This window comes from Megalobrama amblycephala, linkage group LG19 (assembly GCF_018812025.1).
Source record: "Megalobrama amblycephala isolate DHTTF-2021 linkage group LG19, ASM1881202v1, whole genome shotgun sequence".
NCBI lineage: Eukaryota > Metazoa > Chordata > Actinopteri > Cypriniformes > Xenocyprididae > Megalobrama > Megalobrama amblycephala.
In genome coordinates, this window is record NC_063062.1 from 16,683,278 (window position 1) to 16,708,514 (window position 25,237).

The 25,237-nt window shown below is 34.9% G+C and overlaps 1 protein-coding gene across 3 annotated transcripts in view; it reads left to right on the forward strand.

Annotated features, from left to right (window-relative positions):
- Nucleotides 1–25,237, forward strand: part of myo7aa (myosin VIIAa) — a 62,574-nt gene that overhangs the window by 7,451 nt on the left and 29,886 nt on the right. For 2 of the 3 annotated variants that reach the window (XM_048168736.1, XM_048168737.1), the window contains exons 3-17: nucleotides 9,110–9,223; nucleotides 9,442–9,594; nucleotides 11,169–11,353; nucleotides 12,185–12,306; nucleotides 12,413–12,555; nucleotides 14,328–14,441; nucleotides 14,557–14,710; nucleotides 14,816–14,892; nucleotides 15,301–15,420; nucleotides 15,498–15,640; nucleotides 17,137–17,347; nucleotides 17,430–17,565; nucleotides 19,204–19,310; nucleotides 22,785–22,922; nucleotides 23,609–23,767. In XM_048168736.1, the coding sequence (XP_048024693.1) occupies nucleotides 9,110–9,223; nucleotides 9,442–9,594; nucleotides 11,169–11,353; nucleotides 12,185–12,306; nucleotides 12,413–12,555; nucleotides 14,328–14,441; nucleotides 14,557–14,710; nucleotides 14,816–14,892; nucleotides 15,301–15,420; nucleotides 15,498–15,640; nucleotides 17,137–17,347; nucleotides 17,430–17,565; nucleotides 19,204–19,310; nucleotides 22,785–22,922; nucleotides 23,609–23,767 (2,076 nt within the window). Of the gene's footprint in view, nucleotides 1–3,514; nucleotides 3,618–9,109; nucleotides 9,224–9,441; nucleotides 9,595–11,168; nucleotides 11,354–12,184; nucleotides 12,307–12,412; nucleotides 12,556–14,327; nucleotides 14,442–14,556; nucleotides 14,711–14,815; nucleotides 14,893–15,300; nucleotides 15,421–15,497; nucleotides 15,641–17,136; nucleotides 17,348–17,429; nucleotides 17,566–19,203; nucleotides 19,311–22,784; nucleotides 22,923–23,608; nucleotides 23,768–25,237 lie in introns of those variants that run through there. The other variant, XM_048168738.1, reaches the window with a different exon arrangement.

Sequence of the window (25,237 nt, forward strand, 5' to 3'; positions counted from 1 at the left end):
CAGTGCTGATGTTGTTAACATTCACAATTTGAGAACAAAGTATAACAATAATAACTATTTGCACGGTTTGACATGATCCGAGCTAAGCGATCGTTAGATTTAATCATCATTGGCATGGCGATTGTAATGCTTTTTTCCTCAGTTGGTCAGAACAAAAGCGGCAGATTTGTTACTTCTTATTTTGGTCATACTTAAAAGATGTAGAATCTGTGATTCAGAAGTACAGTATCCACACCGATGTGGTGACTGACAGCAAATATTAGATTCATCCAGGAGCCATGCCGATGCACATCCCACGTAAAGATGATAATTCTGCAAATAACTGCAATTGCAGGTTTTAAACAGAGATGGTGACAAAGACAAAACTTACGGACTGCAGCTTAAAAAACATTTTCCACTGATAAGGACCAGGACTAAAAAAGAAAAGGAAACCTTTGCCCCATAGGGCATATTGTTATGCTGTCACCTTACACCTTATATATATAGGCTAATTAATGGCTTTTCAGGTAAATTGAAACTGTAAAAACAATTCATTAGAATGGGTCAAAAATGGACAAACCCAACCATTGGATTACATTTTCAAATTAAAATTTTAACCCAACGGTTGGGTTTGTCCATATTTGACCAAATTTTGGGTTGAAACAACCCAGCATTTTTAGAGTGTAAATAAATAAATGTTTTTTTATATTATTTTTTAACAATTGTCCATTGTTGTGGCTAACAAAAAATGTAATTAAAAAATTGTTTGACATTACAAAATATTGGCTAAAACAAATGTGACAACTTGCCCCATCTGACATCTATGAAAAAATTACCCTTGTCATAAGAAAACAGTTCAGACCTTTCTTTAATATAGACCTTATGCGCCAGAGAACCTTCCATTTTTGTGGTAGCTCTGTATATTTCTATGGCATTGCTTTCGAAGAGTAATTAGTAAATATGTACATACAAAAGCACTGCTAGAGAAAACAAGCATTTGTTTTTTACTGAAAAAGATACTTTAAAAAAAGTTTACTTTTAGACAACATCTCTGCTTGACAACTAGCCCCAGTCTTACAATTCTTCATTTTTTACAAGTCTATATTTATATACTGTACTTTGACATCTAAAAATCTCTGTCCAGCATGGTCAGCGTACTTGTAAACACAGCTGAAGTAACAAGGGTTATTCTGAAGGGTTATTGTAGGATATTTTGGAAAGTTGCTGGTCCATTGGCTCTACGTCTGTAGAATCTGTCAGTGCGGTGCAAACCTCATGAACACAGAACACAAAACTCGTCTCATCTGCCTTTCTGTGTCTCTAATTGCTGCTGACAGGACCTCATTTTTAGGACAAGGATGTGGTCATTCAGGGGCTGATAAATTCACAGGGGGAATCATAAGAGGGATCTCGCCCCTGTATGTCACAGTGGAACGAACACTTGTGGAGATTTATATCACCTTAAAGAACACAGACTGAAACGAGAGGTTAGCGGTCAGCAGATGCCGTAACAGGACTGTGTGTTTGGAATGGGGTTGTAATGGAGATGAAGGGGGACATAGCACAGGGAAGAGATGTGAGAACACGCAGACTGAGTTACAAGTATCCCACATTAGTACAGGTAAGGCTGGGGATTAAAGGCATTAAAGAGGTGCAAATAGGATATTTAATATGCATAAACAAGAGATGCTATGTATTGTTTCACAATAGTAGGATTGCCTGTGAGGGAGAAATCATAAAAGGTGAATCTCATGAGAGCATTTCCAGGTGATATTTACCCCAAAATTAGAGGGAAAAAAATAACACATTATATTTTGCATATTTTTTGTAACTCTGTAAAAATACATTTAAATTGTAAAGTACTTTATTCATCACTGCCTTTATATTTATTTAAACAATGTAATCTAATGAGCATTATCATTTAAATTAATGGGGGAAAAACTCAAAAGTATGAGATGAGAATGAGCATTTAGCTGAAAATGTGCTTAATCACTATGAAAATAATGTCAAAACATTCACAAAATATTAAAGGTTCATTTATAGGCTTTACTTATTATGAGAAACATCATTTATTTATTTTTTCTTATGATTTTGGGTTTTGTTCTTGACAGTCTTTGCAACTGTGAGATTCACCCTACATGAATTTCATGGAGCAACTCCATGTTTTTCCATTGCACTGTATTTTTACCAGTGTTATTTTAATATTATTTATTTATATATTATTATAGTATTTATTAATTTTAATATTAATATTATAGTATATTACTATTATTAATTTATAGCTTTTATTTTATATTGTAGTTTTCATTTTAATTTTGGTCTAATTTTAGTAATTTATTATCATTTCAGTTTTAGTAACTTTAGTACTTCAGTACTTCGTCATAAAATAAATTACATTGTTCTAAGTTTAAGTTTTTCATTTAATTGTTGTTTTATTTTATTTCAGCTTTATTTCAATTAATAAAAAACTATTTTTAATAGTTTTAGTTAACAATAACAACAATGATTTTAACCATCTTTTTTCTGGCTCTTAATTAATTAGCATTGATTAATGAATGCATTCCAGTCTGAGGTACATATTCCAGGGTTAGTTCACCCAAAATGAAAATTCTGTCATTTATTACTCACCCTCATGTCGTTCCAAACCTGTAAGACCTTCGCTCATCTTCGGAACACAAATTAAGATATTTTTGATAAAATCCGATGGCTCAGTGAGGCCTGCATCACCAGCAATAACTCTCCCTTTTTCAACGCCCAGAAAGCTACTAAAGATGTATTTAAAACAGTTCATGTGACTACAGTCGTTCAACCTTAATATTATTATGAAGCGACGAGAATACTTTTTGTACATCAAAAATAACAAAATAGTGACTTTATTTCTCAATATCTAGTGATGGGCGATTTCAAAACACTGCTTCATGAAGCTTCAAAGCTTTACGATTCTTTTGTTTCGATTCAATGGTTCGCTCCGTATCAAACTGCAAAAGTCACGTGAACCACTGAAGTTTCAAAACACTTATGACGTAACAAAGCCTCGTTTACTGATGTGATTTTGGTGCTCCGAACCACTGATTTGAAACAAAAGATTCGTAAAGCTTCATGAAGCATCGTTTTGAGATCGCCCATCACTAGATATTGTTGAATAAAGTCGCTATTTTGTTCTTTTTGGCTCATATAAAGTATTCTTGTCGCTTTTTAATATTAAGGTTAAATGACTGTAGTTAAAAACTGTTTTAAATATGTTTTTAGTAGCTTTCTATGCATTGAATAAGGGAGTGTTATTGCTGGCGATGCAGGCCTCACTGAGCCATCGGATTTTATCAAAAATATCTTAATTTGTGTTCTGAAGATGAACGAAGGTCTTACGGGTGTGGAACAACATGAGGGTGAGTAATTAATGACATAATTTTCATTTTGGGTGAACTAACCCTTTAAGTGCCTATCCAATGACATCATCCGTTTCATTCTTCACCCACTCAAAGAGAATTAAAAGTAGGCGGGGCCAACAGAACAGACACTCCCCCTGAGTGAGTGAGTGAGTGAGTGAGTGCAGTCATGCGTGCAGAGCAAGACCAGGCAGCGGGTTCACTTCATGTCTTGTTCTGAGAGGACAGATACAGCATAACCCTCATAAATAGGTGCTTTACATCTACACAGGTTTACAATAACAGCTTATGAAGAGAGCGTTTTGTGGTTTAAATGCAAAAGCGGTTTAATTGCTTTGGCATGTCTTATTAATAGTATGCAGTAATGTCATAGTTTGGCAATGACACTGTGCACTGAGGCGGGAAATTTGGCAGCGTTTTAATGGTGAAATACCAGCTGTCCTTTAGAGCATAAATTATCTGTGTTTGTTTGACCTTTGCCTAATTTTGTCATTTAAATGCTAATTAATACCAATCCAGACCAAGTTTTAAACTTCATGCCAAGACCAAGGTGATTTATTGTCATTAATCGTGTTTGCCATGTCAATGGTATTCTGTCATATTCTGGTTTAGCGATTTTAACGGTTCTTCCCCCGAGAAAGTCAGTATGCTGACACTGCTTAGAAAATATGAAAATCTAGACTTTATAATGCTTGGGATAGACTCAAATCTAAATGTTTTTAACTAATCACAAATTCAATACTTTGCTTTTTGTAAAGCATATGCCTGTGTGCAAAAATAGAACATATGACCAGTTGTTGCCAAGAGGGGGCGATCTTACGTGTTGGTATGAGCTCACATAAACTCAGTGGCTTCTTTTTTATTGTTTGTGCTGCTGCTCACTAATGTATTTTAGATTAGGTTGCAGAGTGTTTTATGACACACGTCCATGCATTTTCTCCGTTTCCATTACAGCTATAGGCAACAGCAGTAACTGTAGTACAGCAGTATTGTTTGTCGGGATAATGCATCTATATAACTAACACAAACGTCACTCGTGTTGTTACTGAACGTCGTGCTGATCGTTTGCACTTGCTGAATAATTTACCTGCGCTGCTGTCTCATACAGCTGTATGGCTATAAATGCTCACCATTATCCGTTTTCATCTCATTTGAACTGGATCACTCAATAGTTCAATAGAAGAAGCGCCTATATCAGGGATATTTAATTAGAGGTCCAGTTTCTAAATGTTCTTTCAGTCATCTGAACTGAGAAACAGTTGTTTCAGGAGTTTGTATGTTGTGTGTTTATGCCACATTCAGTGCATTTGTCGACCCCAACAACTAAATAATAAAAACAGTCACTAAAAACTTGCTTTGTCCGTTAGAGAATCACAAATGATTAAAAAAGACCTTTTGAGTAAAAAATCTGAAAATGTTGGTGCATTATGTGAACCTGGCAGATTGGACAAGCAGAAATCATTGAGCCTATTCATTATTTTCGGTGATTGTCATTCATGTCTGAATAGCCTATAGCAGGGGTCTCAAACTCAAATTGTCGGGGGGCCGTTTCTGTGTTTGACACCTCATAGGAGGGCCATATTATCCTTCAAGCGCAAGAAAGCGCAACATTTCAGAAAACTTACTTTCCTTTGCATTATTTCTCATTTACTTCAAATTTCATTAGGCCTACTAAAATATTTTTATACCTATACTATAAATATCTTATTTACCATACTAAATGTAATCTGCAGTGTCTCTCTCATTGTTACAGAGTGTAATATAATTATATAATACTATTACTAATATAATACTACTAATATAATACTATTAATTGAAATAGTCTGGTGCGACTTCTCACATCCAACAAGATATATGGAATAAAAAATCAGTAATTTAGGAACAAAACCAGCAACACTTGTGGCATGGAGGGGTCAGAAATAAAAAAACTGGAGCTATATATCAACTTTATTTTGCCAAAAAAAAAAAAATCTCTCATTGTTACATACATTATTAGTTTTTAACATCTAGTGGAAGTATTTTCCCTTACTTTATGTTAGCTTAAATAACATTAAAATCTTGCACTGAACAACACTGTACTGAACAAATACAATCCCTGAATACATTTGTACACTCCTCTGTTTCTTGACAGATACCTGCAGCGCTTATGCTCACACAGCTGGGCCACATTTGTCCAAGATGCTGTTTGAGCATCGGTAACATTTAATGGCTGCATCGGACGCGTTTCAGTTGTTTAAATCGGCGCTCGTGACTTAAAGTCCAGTGCTTTTACTGTAATTTAGGCAAGCGCGGTCATAATAGAAGCGATTGAGAGCGCGGCTCATGGTTGCATAGCAACGACAGATGCCACTGGAGAGAAAGCGCATTGGAAAGAAGGAGAATGCGGCCCGGCCGCTTATGTGACGCGATATGTGAATGCCCCTTAGAACGGCGACTTTTTCTTTGCATATCAGACAGGTAGCAACTAGAGAATAATAATAATAATAATAATAATAATAATTTAGTGGGCCGGATTATGTTTTATTTTTGAGATCAGTTGCGGGCCGGGTAGAGGGGGTGGGTGGGCCGTTAATGGCCCGCGGGCCGGCAGTTTGAGACCACTGGCCTATAGCATTCAAAAGTCTGTGCTCTGTAAGATTATAAAAAAAAGTCTCTTTATGCTCACGAAGGCTCCATTTATTTGATAAAAAAATACAGTAAATTTTGAAATATTATTACAATTTAAAACAACTGTTTTTCTATTTAATATATTTTAAAATGTAATGTATTCCTGTGATGCAAAGCTGAATTTTCAGCATCATTACTCCAGTCTTCAGTGTCACATGATCCTTCAGAAATCATTCTAATTCAAAATTTGGTGCTCAATAAATATTTCGGTAACACTTTACAATAAGGTTTCATTAGTTAACATTAGTTAACTACTTTATTTAACAAGAACAGTACTTATACAGCATATTAATCTCAGTTAATGTTAATCTCAACATTTACTAATACATTATTAAAGGTATAGTTCACCCAAAAATGAAAATTTGATGTTTATCTGCTTACCCCCAGCGCATCCAAGATGTAGGTGACTTTGTTTCTTCAGTGGAACACAAATGATTTTTAACTCCAAACGTTGCTGTCTGTCAATTCTATAATGCATGTCAATGGGAACTTCTACTATAAGAGTAAAAAAAAAACATGCACAGGCAAATCCAAATTGAACCCTGCGGCTCGTGACGAGACATTGATGTCCTAAGACACAAAACGTCCAACTTCCCTGCACATCCGGTTAGTAAGGTCAGAAAACGCGCTCTGATGCCAGATGTGATCTCTCGCGCTTTGCTTCAACGAGTCACTTCTGTTGTCAGAGCGTGATCTGACCTCACTAACCGGATGCACAGGGCAGTTGGACATAGTGGTGTATTAGAGGTAAAAAATGATATAAATACTGTTCGGTTTCTCACACAAACCGATAGTTTCGTGTCTTAGGACATCAGTGTGTCGTCACGAGCCGCAGGGTTTAATTTGGATTTGTCTGTGCATATTTTTTTTTTTGACTCTTATAGATGGAGTTCACATTGACCCACATTATACGACTGACAGACCGCAACGGTTGGAGTTAAAAATCATCATTTGTGTTCTACTGAAGAAACAAAGTCACCTACATCTTGGATGCCCTGGGGGTAAGCAGATAAACATCAAATTTTCATTTTTGGGTTAACTATCCCTTTAAAGTCAAAAGTTGTATTTGTTAACGTTAATGCACTGAACTAACATGAACAATGAACAACTATATTTGTATTAACTAACATTAACAAAGATTTATAAATACAGTGATAAATGTATTGCTCATTGTTAATTCATGTTACATTACATTACATTACATTACAATACATTAACTAATGTTAACAAATGAGACCTTATTGTAAAGTGTAACTTTTCTTATTATCAATGTTGAAAACAGTTGTGCTGCTGTGTAAATGAACAATAAAAACTTTGTTTTATCATTATATCATGACAATTCAATAGAAATTATTTGCAGTCAAGATAGGAACCCATGTTGGTTTGGTGACATTTGATCTATAGCTAACAGCATTTGCTATTAGAGCTGTATTGTGAGTATAGGCCTACTGTATGTTCACAATTAAAAGCATTTTCCCTCTTATTTTTTAGTTTCTGTTTCTGCACACTTCTAAGTCTTGCTTTTCAACGAATACTTAAGACATTTCTTTCCCAGAGTGTGCTTGTTTTATCCTCTGATAGTCTGTTAGGAGGTTTGATAATGAAAGACAGAGAGGAGGAGTGTGCTAACAATGCAGTTGTTGTCTTGGCATGAATTATTCAGCCGTGTGTCGTTGCTAGGATTGTATCAGCGATGCTGGCTGGCAATGCTGCCTTCTCAGACGTGACAGCTGCGGCCAAACGGTGTTGGGTTCTCCCTCTACCTGTATTGATTTGCCTTTGGGGATATTTAGTTAATTAAAAAGCTCCATATTAACAGGGGATCCACCTCCACACCCAATGCAATGACCAACCCTTCCTCGCAGGAAAGACAGGGACACACTATATACACAAGAAAGAGTAGAGACAGTGAGACAGCAGACAAAAACTAAATCAAAGAACAAGAAAGTGAATGGAGCAATAAATACAGAGAGGAACGATCCACACAGAGCAGCTTTGGGCCTCAGATTTGGTTTCCTTTGTGCAAACGATGCCCTAAAGGTGTCTTGAGAGGTTTGTGTGTTTCAGGACGTAGTGCAGACAACTTGGACTCCTGTTTTTGTCCCTGCTATTATTTTTGTCCTGTTGTCTGACCGGAAGGAAACTTTTTTTTTTCTTTTCTTTTCTTTGTGATATCCTGGGTCTCTGGACGGTGGGTTTTAATGGTCACACACCTGCTGAGGAAGTGAGGGTGTGGATGTGTGTGTGGTATATTAGATGTTCTCGGTCTGGAGTTTTGCCATTTGCATGGATTAGAGTTTGATCTCGTGAGGATGTACAAGCGTCGGGATTACGTTGAACTCTACGAGAAGGATCAGGCAAAGTGGGCCTTATTACGAAATGTCAACACTGTGTTCAAACACAGCACTCTGTTACCGGTATGTGTGGAGAGTTGCCAGTTGCTTACTATTCATATGATATGAGAAATTGTATCTCTTGTTGGAATTATTTTAAGAAGTATTTTGGTGCATTTACTTTTGAATTAATTTGTGCATGATATCCTGCATGATTCGTCAAATCATGCATCTTGTTGAAGTTCCTCTATTGTAAGTTGCTTTGGATAAAAGCATCTGCTAAATGAATACATGTAAATGTTGATGAAGAGAGCTTTACTAAGTGATCAGACTTAAAGATTTGTAGCATTTTTTGAGTTACATCATGCACTGATGATGTCACAGTGTCTCAGTTTTCAGTTTTGAATGACATGATGATGTCAGACTAATGTTATTTACAAATAATAAACTCTGTGTTTTTATTAGTTAACTAAAACTAAAACCATAAAACCCAAAAAACTCAAACAACATTTCTCATTTTAATTTAGTTTATCTTGAACTACTAAAATAACAAACTTTAATGTTTACAACATTAAAAAACTACAAAAAAATTACCAAAACACAACAAAATTGCTAAAATATTAACTAAAATGAAAGTGTAAATGAGATAAAAATTGATTACAAATATTATTTACAACTATAATAGGATCTCAGTCAAATCTAAAATATTACTTCTCTGATGTTTGATGATCAAATGTGTTTCAGGGCGACTATGTCTGGCTGGACCTGAAGACAGGCCGGGAATTTGAGGTCCCGATCGGAGCCGTGGTGAAGCTCTGTGATTCTGGTCAGATCCAAGTCTTGGATGATGAAGGAAATGTAAGTTATTGATCATAGTAATCATTGCTGATCTGTTGGGCTGAAAAGCTGGCTGATCTACACATGAGTTGTTGCATTACGCATGTTTAATTTCATATAAATACTAGACATGTGACTTTGGAACTAGTAATTATTCTGAAGTTCTTTGGTGTGTGTTTGTGTGTGTGTGTGTGTGTGTTTTCTTTTGTATTGAATCTTTGAATCTGCGTTCTTTTCAGGAACACTGGATCTCTCCCCAAAATGCCACAAACATCAAGCCGATGCACCCCACTTCCATCCATGGGGTGGAGGACATGATTCGACTGGGGGATCTGAATGAGGCGGGAATCCTCCGGAACCTTCTCATCCGCTACAGAGAACATCTCATCTATGTAAGTCCCGCTGTCCGTTCGTGGTATCGAAGGTCTATTTTTTGTACGATTAATGCAAAACTCCACATCAGATGTGAAGGGGCAGTTGTGTTTAATGGAAAGTATGTTTTGAATAGGTTTCTATTGAAAGTTTTAGATTAGTTAATAAATGTATAAATGTGAATGACCTGAATAAAATTATTATTTTATTATTTCATTAATAATATAAAATTAATTAAATAAATAATAATAAAAAAAATAATAATTTTATGCAGGTCCTCTATGTGTGTGTGTATATATATATATATATATAAACTTAAATAAAGTAACTTTTTTTTGCTAAGGCAACATTTCTCATTTTTACTTGACTTGATATATGTATGCACAGCAAAACGCAGCAGAAAAATAGTCTGGTTTTCTGGTTTTAGAGGAGTTTTGGACACTTGTCAGCTGGCCAACCAGGTAAACTAGCAAAACGCCATCTTGCGTCACCAGTGATATATATATATATATATATATATATATATATATATATTCTGTATAATAATTCTAATTAAAGTAATTGTTTAATAAAGTAATTATTAGGTCTATTAATTTGATCAGTTACTCAAAACGATTTCTAATAAATAAATACATATATAAACTATTGTGTCAGAACAAACAAACAAATATTCATTGGAATTAATAATGGGATATTTCAGTTGATCATTGTGAAAGATTTGCTGCCCTGTTTCATGAGTTGAATTAATAAAATAATTATTCAGGTCCACTAATTTGATCAGTTGCTCAATACCAAATAAATAAATACATTTCAAATAAATCAATATATAATTATTATATTATCTTTATTTATTTTGACACAACTGTAAAAATTTTAAATATTAATAATTGGAATAAATAATATGATAATTTTTGTTTCATTATGGCGATCGCAAAGACAAAAACAGTTTATTACTCTGTTCCATGAATTCAGTCAATAAGAGCTTTATCTAGCCTGTCTTTAATAACTCCCCTCAGTTATCTGCTCTGGTTATATTCTCTTCTCTTCTCTTTCTCTATATGAAGACTAACTGTGGTGGTCGGGTGAGTACGCAGACACATCATTTTCTCGTGCATGGCTGCTCGCTGTTCATTGCCTCACTCTAAGTGAGTGTGTTTTCATTATGATTCTCCATTTCAACATGGCTCTGAGGTCTGCAGTAACAGGACACTGATACATCCCACTGTAACAGCACCCTCCGAAAAGCAAGATGCCCGTGCACTCCCGTCTCATTGTCATCTTCACTCGCTGTGCCTCATAACCAATATGACTGTCTGTCTTGTGCCATAACATGACTGTTGATATCTGCATGTTCTCTACATGCTTTAAACTGTCAATATTGCACACAAGTAAAGGAAAACAACTGCTCAAGACAATAAAAGTTTTAGGTTTATTATTGCCTACATAATTATTCTACAGTGTCGTAATGTCCTGATGACAAGAATTACGTTCCTAAGAGGATGTTTTATTCGTTTTTAAATCCATTCAAGAACAAAGAAACAAACATTTCCACTCAAGTTCCTCTGCTTCAGCTCTGTTTCTGTGTCCTTTATAGACATATACTGGGTCCATCTTAGTGGCTGTAAACCCGTATCAGCTGCTACCCATCTATACGGCAGACCAGATTCGCCTCTACACCAACAAGAAGATCGGAGAGATGCCTCCACACATCTTTGCCATCGCTGACAACTGTTACTTCAACATGCAACGCAACAACAAAGACCAGTGTTGTATCATAAGGTGCGTAAACATATAAGACTCTGTTAGCAACGCTTAGTGTGAGTGCTTCCATTCAAGCTTAATGTCTATCTATTATTTAGGATCTGGGTATCTAAAGGTTAACCCGAACCCTTTTCTTGAGCTTAAACCTAAGCCTTACTTTATCCCTGACCTGAAGGCCGATCCTGATCCCGACCCAAACATTACCCCGGTCATTTTAAACCTAACGCCAACTTTGATCTCACGTCTACTAGTTTAAAGTACAGGACAGTATTTTTGATCCAGAATTGGGACTTATCTCAGATATCTACTCCTACTCATTTTCCCAGAACAAAGTTTACCATATAGACACGACCCAACCTTAAAGGGATAGTTCACCCAAAAATGAAGATTCTGTGATCATTTCTCGCCCTCAAGTTGTTCCAAACCTATATGGATTTCTTGTTTCTGCTGAACGCAAAAAAAGAATTTATTATTTTGAAGAATGTGGGTAACCAAGCAGTTAATGGGCTCCACTGATTCCATAGTATTTTTTTTCCATATTACAGAAGTAAATGGGACTGTTTTGGTTACCCATATTCATCAAAATATCTTCTTTTGTGTTCAGCAGAAGAAAGAAATTCATGCAGGTTTGGAACAACTTGTCAGAATTTTAATTTTGGGTGAAACTATCCCTTTAACATTCTCTGAACCTTTCCATTCCACAAATAGTTCTTTATAGTGGGAAAAAGGTCCTTCACACTAAGTTCTTTTAAGAACTGTTGACTGAAAGGTTCTTTGTGAAACTAAAAATGTTTAATGGCATTGCTGCAAAAACCCTGGTTGGTATGTTTATCTATAATTTCCCATCAGTGGTGAGTCTGGAGCAGGAAAAACCGAAAGTACCAAGTTGATTCTACAGTTTTTGGCGGCTATCAGTGGGCAGCACTCCTGGATTGAGCAGCAGGTGCTGGAGGCGAATCCCATCTTAGAAGGTAAGTGAACCGGGGACCATCTGGAGGGGTTTGAGCTCTAAGAACCACATATCTGTCAGAAACAAGCGGATTACATTCTGGTTGTTTACCCAACTTTACCCAATAGCCTTTGGGAATGCTAAAACCATCCGTAATGACAACTCCAGCCGCTTTGGGAAGTATATCGACATCCACTTCAACAAAAGAGGAGCCATAGAAGGAGCAAAGATTGAGCAGTACCTTCTGGAGAAATCCAGAGTGTGTCGACAGGTATGAACAAGTTTGAATCCAAATTCTTTGGCTAATATGCCATTCTTTTTTTTTATTTGATGTATTTGATTAAAAATACAGTAAAAAAGGTAATATTGTTAAATATATTTTTGCAATTTAAAATTAACTATTTTCAGTTTGAATATATTTTGAAATGTAATTTATTCCTATGATAGCAAAGCTGAATTTTCAGCAGCAGAAATCATTCTAATGCCTATTTGCTGCTCAAGAAACATTTCTTATAATTATCAATGCTGAAAACCGTTGTGCTGCTTCATATTTTTGTGGAAACTGTGATACATTTTTTCAGCTTTCGCTGATGAATATAAAGTTCAAAAGAGCTGCATTTATTTGAAATACAAATCTTTTGTAACATTACAAATGTCTTTTGATCAATTGAACATGTCCTTGATAAATAAAAGCAATGACTCCAAACTTTTATTCTGTAGTGTAGGTAGGTTGGACAATGAAACTTAAACACATGGTTTTAGACCACAATAATGTATTAATATGGCGTAGGGCCTCCTTTTGCAGCCAATACAGCATCAATTCATCTTGGGAATGACAGATACAAGTCCTTCACAGTGGCCAGAGGGATTTTGAGCCATTTCTCTTCCAGAGCAGTTGCTAGGTCACTATGTGATGTTGGTGGAGGAAAACATTTTCTGACTTACTCTTCCAAAATACCCCAAAGTGGCTCAAAAACATTTAGATCTGGTGACTGTGCAGGCCTTGGGAGATGTTCAACTTCACTTTAATGTTCATCAAACCATTCTGTCACAAGTCTTTCTGTGTGTATTGGTGCATTATCATGTTGATACATGGCACCCCCTTCAGGGTACAATGTTTGAACCAGTAAGTGCACATGGTCCTCCAAAATGGTTCGGTAGTACTTGACAGTGACACGCCCATCAAGCACTGTCGGGAATGCCATGATATTGCAGCCCAAGCCATCACTGATCCACCCCTGTGCTTCACTGTCGGCACACAGTCTGGGTGTTAAGGTGGACTCATCAGAGAACAATATATGATTCACAATGTCCACAGCCCAAGATCTGCACTGTTGTCACCAGTGAAACTGACATTGGCACGAAAAGTTTGGCTATAGCAGCCCAACCATGAATATTGACTCTGTGGAGCTTCCGACAAACAGTTTTGGTGAAATCAGGAGAGTCTAGGTGTGCATTTAATTCTGCAGTGAGTTGAGATGTGGTTTTATGTTTTTTTTGGATACAATCTGGGTTAGTACCTGGACATCCCTTTCAGACAGCTTCCTTTTGCTTCGACATTTACTCTTGTTGGATGTGATTCATCCTACATGGTGGTATGTCAAAAATACCCTGGATACCATAGCTCTCGATACACCACAAAGACTTGCTGTCCTGATCACAGATGAGTCAGTGAGACGTGCACCAACATTTGTCCTCTTTTGAACTCTGATATGCCTCCCATTATGTTGTGTGGATTGCAATATTTCATGTACAGCTATGCTATTGCACATCAAATTCAACATTCTACTCTTACTGTTGGAATGTAAAATCAGTGAAGATTGGCCAACAGGCCACGCATATATAGGCATGAAACCTCCAACACTATATTGTCCAGTGTTTCAGTTTCATTGTCCAACATAAAAAAGTAAATGTGAAAATATTTACTGGGTAAGTTTTCTCAAAACATCATTATATTGTATTTATATGATTAAAATAAAATCAGTCCAAACGGCAATGTTGGTGAAACTTTTTTTGTTGTTGTTGTTACTTCCACTCTTTCAGGCCCGTGATGAAAGAAACTACCACATTTTCTACTGTATGTTGAAGGGAATGTCTCCAGACCAGAAGAAGAAACTAGGCTTGGGTAATGCCACAGACTACACCTACCTTACTATTGTGAGTGATGATCTTTAATGTTGTTTAATGATTTAATGTTCTTGCTGTGCAGTACAGATGTTGACAATGTGCATCAGATATTTAGATAATATAACTTAGACCTGTCTAAACTCAGGGAAAGTGCACTGTTTGTGACGGTCGTGATGATCAGAAGGAATACTCAAACATCCGTTCGGCCATGAAGGTCCTCATGTTCACGGATAAAGAGAACTGGGAGATTTCCAAGCTGCTAGCCGCTATTCTGCACATGGGCAACCTGAACTACGAGGGTGAGTTTGTACCAATGTGTCTAATGAACTCATTTTGACCTTTACTGTTTTAGTTCAAAACAGCCTGAAATTGTATATTTAACAACTTATAAACTTCCTCCCCAGCTCGCACGTATGATAATTTGGATGCCTGTGAGGTTGTACGTTGCTCAGATCTCACCACTGCTGCTGTTTTATTAGAGGTATGATGCTAAATCAGAAAGTCATAAAGGACATGGCTGATGTTATGGTAATTTATATGCATTTAAGTATAAAATTGATGCTAAATGAATCTTTTAATGAATCAATTGAGAATCTAGTCTTTGAGGTATCTGACATTTGACTGTTCTTGTTAATATGTATCAGCACGCTAGTACAAGTAAATGCAAGATCAGTAAGGTGTTTGTGCGCCCTCTAGTGACAAACATGGAAAACTACTGTGAAGGATTTAAGATTTCTACAGGGTGCAAAAACTACAGATAAATTTTATCTTCTCATGAATTTAACTTTTTCCACAAAAAAATTGTATGCATAAGTTGATATATTTCTATTTATTATAACGAAAATAACTTTCTGACAGCTGAAATTTCTATATTATTGTGTTTTCATAGGTGGACTTGAAGGACCTGATGAATTGTTTGACCAGCCGAACCATAATAACCCGTGGAGAGACGGTGTCCACTCCTCTCAGTATTGAGCAGGCGCTGGACGTGCGGGATGCCTTTGTTAAGGTAAAACCATCCCACACTTTCATCTACACACCTAATCCTGTTTTGTAACAGCCTCTAATTAGCTGTGTGTCTCATAGGGAATATATGGACGTTTGTTTGTGTGGATTGTTGAGAAAATCAATGCTGCCATTTATAAGCCTCCATCCCTCGAGCTCAAAACAGTGCGGAGATCCATCGGCCTGCTCGACATATTCGGCTTTGAGAACTTCACAGTTAACAGGTAGAAAATATCACACACACACACATATATATACAGCACAAATCCTGCAAACACTACATTATAGTGTCCCTGTTACACATTGAAAAATATTATTTGCAAATTGAGTAATTATTCATTTAGTGGCTTACTAATTATCATGCATATTGTTACGTGACGTGTATATCAAAAGGTACAAGGACGACAGAGAATACAAGGAGTAGGATTTAATCACTAGAACAAGCAGGTAGCACAATATACACATCAAACTTAAACGTACTCAAACATAAACGTGATTACATCAAACGAGAACGGACAAGGAATGAAGGAGAACACAGGGATTAAATACACGAATCAAACAAAGGGAACTGATGAGATAATTAACTAGACACAGGTGGATAAAATAAACTAATCAAACAGACTGGGGAAAACTAGGGCTGAATCCAAAATCGCCCCCATAACCTCAAATAGGGCGTTATTTGAGGGGACAGCCATTTGTAGTGGTGTCCGAAACCATAGTGGACGTTATTGAGTGCACTCATTCTATCCCACATTGCACCGCAATAACAAGTGTACAGCCGATGTACACACAACGGCTGTCCGAATTCACTTACTCGTTTTCATTCACTCTCTCAAGTGAACGATATAAGTGGATAACGTAGGGAATAGTGAATGAGGCTTTAGGGGGTGATTTTGGACTTACCATAGGTCACAGGGGAAACAGAAACACAAGACATGTGACACATATGATGGTTCATAAAAGATTTAAACAACTTTTATTTAAATTCTAATCAAAATGAACCTTAATCCACTTTCCTGGTCTGACTGTGTACAATTCATCAGTGTATATTATTTCAAACTGAAAAAAAAAAATTTTCTTTGTAAATTCTCATCAAAATTTATATATTTCTGAAGCTCCACCTCTAAAGCAACTTTTCTTTTCAGAAAATGCTGGCTTGGCTTGACGGCTTTGAAATTAATATATTTAAAAATAATTAATTTATTAAATATATTGTTTTAATTAATTATGGAATGTTTGAATTAAATTTTTATATTTAATATTTAATAATAAAAATTAATACATTTAATTATAGTTAATATATGTAACAATGTTTAATAAAATCAGTTATTAAATGAATATATTTTATAATGATTAATGTAATCGTTATTATTAAATATTTTAATGTGCTTTAATAATACTATATATATATATATATATATATATAAACAATATTTAAAAATAATAAATTAATTAATGCATTTCATACCAAATAATTCATTCATTAAAATTATATGTATGAAATGAATAATAATGATATTTATATATTTAATGTTTAAATTTATTAAATAAATGTATTTATTTCATAATGATTATTATATTAATTGAAATTTATACTAATAAATAAATATAATAATATAATGTTTACACATTTCTTGATATTTTACACAGAGTATCTTTGTAGTGCATTTATTTGAGTAGTGTAAATGGTGGCCCTCATGCAGTTGTATCTCTCCTCCAGCTTTGAGCAGTTGTGTATCAACTTTGCCAATGAAAACCTGCAGCAATTCTTCGTCCGTCATGTTTTCAAGCTGGAGCAGGAAGAATATAACCTTGAGAACATAAACTGGCAGCACATTGAGTTCACTGACAACCAGGACGCTTTGGACATGATCGCCATAAAGCCCATGAATATCATTTCTCTCATTGACGAGGAGAGCAAGTTTCCCAAGGTGAGAGAGATTGCTGATTTGTACTGTACGTTCACATACTGTATCCTGTGCTCATGCTGACCGTTTCTTTTTCATGTCTCAGGGTACAGACACCACCATGCTGAACAAACTCAACTCTCAACACAAACTTAATACCAACTACATTCCACCTAAAAACACTTATGAAACACAGTTTGGCATCCAGCACTTTGCTGGTGTGGTCTACTACGAGACCAGAGGTAGGTATCCTTCATATCATACATGATATTCAGATGCATTCAATCTACTCTCAAAAATCTAGGAAAAAATGCAGATTTATGTATTGCATAATTGCATTAAAAAATTCCATCCATTTGGATTACACTGTTATAGCGTAAACAAACAAATAAACTTAATGTGATGCATATTTGTCAGTCATACATAAATAAAACTGGTATTAAGCAAGTAAAATTTCTATAATAGTACTAATAAACTGAATGTGTTTTAAATAAACCATAACCATACGTATCATCAATTAATCCACTGTTTCAATCTCATACATTTTAACTAAATGAATATTGCTTGTTCCACAGCTAGCCATATTTCAACCATATTCATTCTTTTTGTCTTAAATGATTTAATAGTTTTGAATAAATGCATTTTGTTTCATTTGATAATGAATACAAAATGTGTCCAATTTTTAAAACATTTTCAAACATGTTTATTTATTGGAATAAAGAGTTGAATAAAAATCTACATGGGCATTATTTATGAAATAATTTATTTTATATGACTAGTATTGTATGACTGAGTATCAGACTCTCTCTCTCTCTCTCTCTCTCACACACACTCACACAAACAAACAATGGAAAACAACCTAATTGATGCCTTCAGAGAATCGGAGGGCACTGAAGTGTTTATAGTCTAATCATTATCAACAGATTAAAAAAAAAAAAAAAATCTATAAATGAGTTCTAAATGAATTGCAATTATTATTGAGCCCTATAATTTTCATGGCTCCAAAACTCTAACAATGGATGGTAAAGATAAAAAGAATATGGTGATCATTTTTGAATGAAACTCGTCAGAAACGTCTGTCAGTCCCTCATAGTCACACACATACAGCACACATCCTTTCTATTCTAAATACCTGCATAGAAACTGCCAGAAACTTTGTCAAAAGTGTTGCTTTCGAGATTATAGCAGTACATTGTTGCTGTGGCTTGAATGGTTTCTGTGCAGATTACATAGCTTTTTTTTAAATACATAAACACACATACATTTAGCTAACATATATGCATGTGTGCATTATCACATCTGTGATAGAATTCACTTTCAATAATTCAATACCACTTTGACAATGATAACTTAATGAATCAACGCACTTTAGCTATGTTCATTATTCTTTCTAAAGTTATGTCAGGTCAGGGGAATGTCCTGAAACACTAATCAAAGAAATATCATACCTTCTGTTCTCTTTTTATTACTCTTGAACTGTTCTCTTGGCCATTTTAAAGTTTGAACAGTGTGAAAAATGGCTTGCGCAGCTTGTTACAATATTGAGTTCTGATTGACCAATCGCTGTTATTTATAGTTTGTCAATTTTCATACTTAGAGAATTTTAATATTTCGTTTGCATGATAAATTTTACATTAGCACAACACTACTCTTAATTGGGATGGTAAGGGGGATGGTGATTTACAGAGGGGATGCTTTTTGTCATTTTTTTCTCAACAAGGGGGATATCATCCCCCCTCAAACCTAGCCCTGCATCTACTTGAGCCATTAAAAAAACTCCTAGCAACACCCTAGAAACCACCCAGAGCATCCAAGCACTGATATAGTTAATAGTTATGTGCTTGATAATAAATAATAAATGTATTTTTGTGTCTCTGCAGGTTTTCTGGAGAAGAATCGAGACACCCTGCACGGTGACATCATTCAGCTTGTGCACTCCTCCAAAAACAAATTCATCAAGCAGATCTTTCAGGCGGATGTTGCTATGGTAACATCTCCATCTCATTTTGGTCTTTACTATAGTCTTAGGCCCTGTTTCCACCTGGTATTAAGATGTGTTTTGGTCGATCATATCACAAGTAGACAAGGGAGACACATTCCTGTTTACTCCTGGTATTTTAAAGGGTTAGTTCACCCAAAAATAAAAATTCTGTCATTAATTACTCACCCTCATGTCTTTTCACACCCATAAGACCTTTGTTCATCTTCGGAACATAAATTAAGATTTTTTTGATAAAATCCGATGGCTCATTGAGGCTTGCATTTACAGCAAGTTAATTTACACTTTCAAATTCCCAGAAAAGTACTAAAGACATATTTAAAACTGTTCACGTGACTACAGTGGTTCAACCTTAATGTTATGAAGCGACGAGAATACATTTTGTGCACCAAAAAAAACAAAATAATGACTTTTTTCAACAGTACCTAGTGATGGGCGATGAAACTTCATGAAGCTTCAAAGCTTTACTAATCTTTTGTTTTGAATCAGTGGTTCAGAGCGTGTATCAAACTGCCAAAGTCACGTGATTTCAGTAAGCCAGGCTTCGTTACTTCATAATTGTTTCGAAACGTTTTGAAATTTCAATGGTTCACGTGACTTTGGCAGTTTGATACACACTCCGAACCACTGATTTGAAACAAAAGATTCATAAAGCTTCGAAGTTTGTAATTTGTGTTTCGAAGATGAACGAAGGTCTTACGGGTTTGTAACAACATGAGGATGAGTACATAATGACAGAATTTCCATTTTTGGGTGAACTAACCCTTTAATCTGTCTCTTTTGTCCACTTTCAACCACTTCTGTCCTGATTTCTTCAAGGAGAAGGTCTATGGGCGGGTAAATGTAAGGGTTTTTTCAGATCTTTCGATCTAATGAACAAAGTAAGCTTGCATTTACATATGAACACAAAATCAGGAATTGTGAGAGAACATTGTGCTAAGTACGTTTTTCGTCTTCAAACCAACCAGGTCTTCAGCTGACAAAGTTTAAATCCCGTCTAGCTAGCGCGCACTTACCTTAGGTGTTAGGTCAGTAGACGCAGAGTATGCAGTCTTTTGTGGCTGTTCGAACACATTCAGCCACATGAGTTATAACCCTATAAAAGCGATCTGGTTGAATTTTTGACTACCTCTGGAAGTGGTCGAAAGTGGACAAGCTCAAAACGTTTTACACCCTGTTTACACCTGTATTTAGCATTGTCCACTTGTGATCCGATCAACCAAAATGCATCTTAATACCAGGTGGAAACAGGGCCTTATAGTCTTTACTATGCACACTAGATTATTTCAACACTCCCTCACAAGTGATGATACAGTGATGGTATCATCATGATATTAAATGATTATTATATTTAAAATTAAAAAAAAATACAGCAGTTTTATCTTAAAACCATGCTATTCCATTATACTTTTTGAAAGTGAAAGGTCTTTATATATTAAAAATCTATTTTTAATATTACTGATGGACTAGTTCCCATACATGCTTCCCTCTTTCTTTCTGTGTTTGTGAAATGTGGTGCCAGTTTTTGTGTGGTTATGTGTCTGGTGACAGTCTAGGCAAACCAGGTTCTCTCCATAAGGTAAAATCGTGGTAGAAGACTAGTAGTTAACAGTAACTAATTCTTAGTTTATGCTGTTAAAAGTAGATACACTGCACCTGCTTCCAATGTTTTTTTGCGGTAGCACTTTATTTTACAGTCCTGTTCACATGTACATACTTATGTACTTATTATAGTGATTACAATAACTAGGTACTAACCCTGAACCTACCCTTAAACCTAACCTTAACCCATGTAGTTACCTTATATTACCCAGTACTTTCTTAGGTAAGAGCGCTGTAAGTACACGTAAGTACATGTACAGTAAAATAAAGTGCATCCTTTTTGCTGATATGACATGTAAATGAGAATTACTAGCACTTGCCAGTTATGATGCATCACTATTATTATTTTAAATTAGTTACAAATACATGAAGGTGAAATAAAAATGACTAACCTCATATTAGTGTGCTATTTATATTCTAAGCAATAAGACATTTGCCTGGAAGACGATGTTTACTGATTTACACTACCGTTCAAAATGTTGGGGTCAGTAAGATTTTTAAATGTTTTTAAAAGAAGTCATTTCTGCTCATCAAGGCTGCATTCATTTGATCAAAAATGTAGTAAAAGCAGTAATGTTGTGAAATATTATTATTATAAATTTAAAATAACTGTTTTCTATTGGAATATACGGAGCCCCTAAAGGGACATGGTGATGGATAAAATATGAGATGGGAGTAAAAAATATTTCTATGCTTTTGCATTGCCTCACAAAACTTTTGCGAGAAAACACAAAAGCATTGACACAATTTTGTACTCCCATCTCATATTTTATCACCACTCCAGTCTTCAGCATCATTACTCCAGTCTTCAGTGTCACATGATACTTTAGAAATCATTCTAATATGCAGATTTGGTGCTTAAGAAAAATTTCTGATTATTATCAATTTTGAAAACAGCTGCTTCATTTTTTTGTGGAAACCGGTTCTTTTTTTTCTTTGATGAAGAAAAAAGTTCCAAAAAATCTTTTGTAGCATTATAAATGTATTTACTGTTACTTTTGATCAATTTAATGTGTTCATTTTGTTAAAAAAATCTTAGTGACCAGCAACTGCCTCATGCTGCATCTGAAATCACATACTTTATAGTAGGTATACATTTGTTTTGAAACTTACTTAGAGACCCGTTAAGAAAGTATGTTCTTTATAGTATGAATGTGTGTACTATGGATGAAATTCGGATGTTCTACATCCAGCATGTCATGTGACCTACGCTGTCAGTTGTGTCGCTTTACCTCCATTCATAAATCCTCTCTCGTGGCGTCCTGGGATAGTAAAGTGTCCCGTGAATTCGCACTTCAGAATCTTGCTGGAAGTAGTAGGTTATCCGGGTACTTTTTGCCAATTTTTTTTTATAAATATTGTGAAATCGGACATACTATTTGGCTTACATACTGGAAGTAGGCATATTTGGATGCAGCATCAACTTCCTGCATAGCAACTTCCTGGCAATCACCCACAACAACCTAGCATTATGGGAACTGGTTGGCACAGACAAAAACCACTATAAATGTCTAGTTATTTGTTATGAGCCTTAGATGTCATTCACTTTTTTATGGCACAATCCAGTTTGAGCTTTAATACCTTTTCTGTTCTAAGTAGACAGAAATAATGTGACCTGCATCTGTCTAGAAAAAACAGTATATCTGTCCAACACAATTCCTGGGGAGAGACCGTTTCCTGTTTGAGGATGAAAGAGCTCTGAACCGAGAAAAACAAGCAAATATTTCAAATCAAAATGAACCCAGTCATTTCTTGACAGGTTCACCCTAAAAACAGTCCTGACCTCTGCTCACCACTCTTCCTGGCCTTCTTTTTAAAGTGCATGTTCTTCTCTGTGTGTGTGTGTTTCCTGATTCACAGGGGGCGGAGACCAGAAAACGTTCACCGACACTGAGCAGTCAATTCAAGCGCTCTCTGGAGCTGTTGATGCGCACGTTGAGCGTGTGTCAGCCGTTCTTCGTCCGCTGCATCAAACCCAATGAGTACAAGAAACCCATGGTGAGTTAAACCAGCATTACTCTACAGCTAGAATGGTAAACCAATATATTTTTTTCCAAATTTGCTATTTGTTAATGTTAGTTAATAAAAAATACAATTGTACATTGTTCATCTGAGTTCACAGTGTATTAACTGTTAACAGGTACAACTTTTGATTTTAAAAAATGTATTAGTAAATGTAGAAATGAACATTAACTAAGATTAATAAATGCTGTAGAACTAGTATTGTTCTTTGTTAGTTCATGTTAACTAATGTAGTTAAGGAATGTTAACAAATGAAATCTTACTGTAAAGTTAACCAAATAACTTGATGGATGTTAATGTAGAATAAAATATACTGATGCCAACACTTTAAGAAAATTGACAATATAGAAAATATATTGGAATGTTTTACAATTTCTAAAGGTCCTCTTTGCTTTTGTCTTATTTTACACTGTTTAACTGTTTGGTAGCATTATAATAACTTTCTTCAGTAAGGTATTAAACGGTATTAAGTTATTAAACGGTAAATTAAGTGGTAAATTAAGTGTCTTGTATTTCCAGCTTCAAGAATGTACATTTAATGATCAATTTAGTGTTACATTGTTTGTTAATTATGATATTAATTATGATAGTTATTTTAAAGTTGCCACCAAATGTTTAATTTTAAGAGATTTATATGTAATAATCTCTCCATCTTTCTCCAGCTCTTTGATCTTGAGCTGTGTGTGAGGCAGCTCAGGTATTCTGGAATGATGGAAACCATCCGGATTCGCCGGGCCGGATACCCCATCCGTTACACTTTCGTTGAGTTTGTGGACAGATACCGTGTTTTGATGCCTGGAGTGAAACCTGCTTACAAACAGGTGAGTTAATGAATTCACTGTCTCTAGAAATTCTCTTACTTATACAAAATGCAGTGTGCTTCAACTAGTCTTTGTGTAGTACATGTTTTTGAGATTTAACTAAAATCATTGTAGTGTTCTTCATATCATGTTTTTTTTTTGTTGTGTTGTTTAATGGAATATGGTTATTATATATTTTTTAATTTTACTGTTCTCAAACAAAAAGGTCATTAATTTTTTTAGCTTGTAAACATGAAAGGCCCCAATAAAAAGTAAAAATATTAATACTTACCCTTACTTTTAAGTTTAAGTCCTACTATTAATTAAATAAATTAATAATGAAAGTGCCATTTTTCAGTACTATACTGTGCTGCCTATATATATTAATTAATTGTGATTAATCTTTTAAATTACAAAGTGTATGTATGAATGTGTATGTATATATATATATATATATATATATATATATACACACACATACATATATATTTACAAACGTTTATGTTAGAAATGATTAATTGCGATTAATTGATTTGACAGCACTAATATATATATAGGCATCACACTGTAGTACTGAAAAATGTGTGTGTGTGTATATATATATATACATATATACACGGTACAGTCCAAAAGTTTGGAACCACTAAGATTTTTAATGTTTTTAAAAGAAGTTTCGTCTGCTCACCAAGGCTACATTTATTTAATTAAAAATACAGTAAAAAACAGTAATATTGTGAAATATTATTACAATTTAAAATAACTGTGTACTATTTAAATATATTTGACAAAGTAATTTATTCCTGTGATGCAAAGCTGAATTTTCAGCATCGTTACTCCAGTCTTCAGTGTCACATGATCCTTCAGAAATCATTCTAATATGCTGATTTGCTGCTCAATAAACATTTATGATTATTTTCAATGTTAAAAACAGTTGTGTACTTTTTTTTTCAGGATTCCTTGATGAATAGAAAGTTCAAAAGAACAGCATTTATCTGAAATACAAAGCTTCTGTAGCATTATACACTACCGTTCAAAAGTTTGGGGTCAGTAAGAATTTTTATTTTTATTTTTTTTAAAAGAAATGAAAGAAATGAATACTTTTATTCAGCAAGGATGCATTAAATCAATCAAAAGTGGCAGTAAAGACATTTATAATGTTACAAAAGATTAGATTTCAGATAAACACTGTTCTTTTGAACTTTCTATTCATCAAATAATCCTGAAAAAAAATATTGTACACAAATATTTTGTACAATTGTACACATTAAATGTTTCTTGAGCAGCAGATCAGCATATTAGAATGATTTCTGAAGGATCATGTGACACTGAAGACTGGAGTAATGATGCTGAAAATTCAGCTTTGCATCACAGGAATAAATTACTTTGTGAAATATATTCAAATAGAAAACAGTTATTTTAAATTGTAATAATATTTCACAATATTACTGTTTTTTACTGTATTTTTAATTAAATAAATGTAGCCTTGGTGAG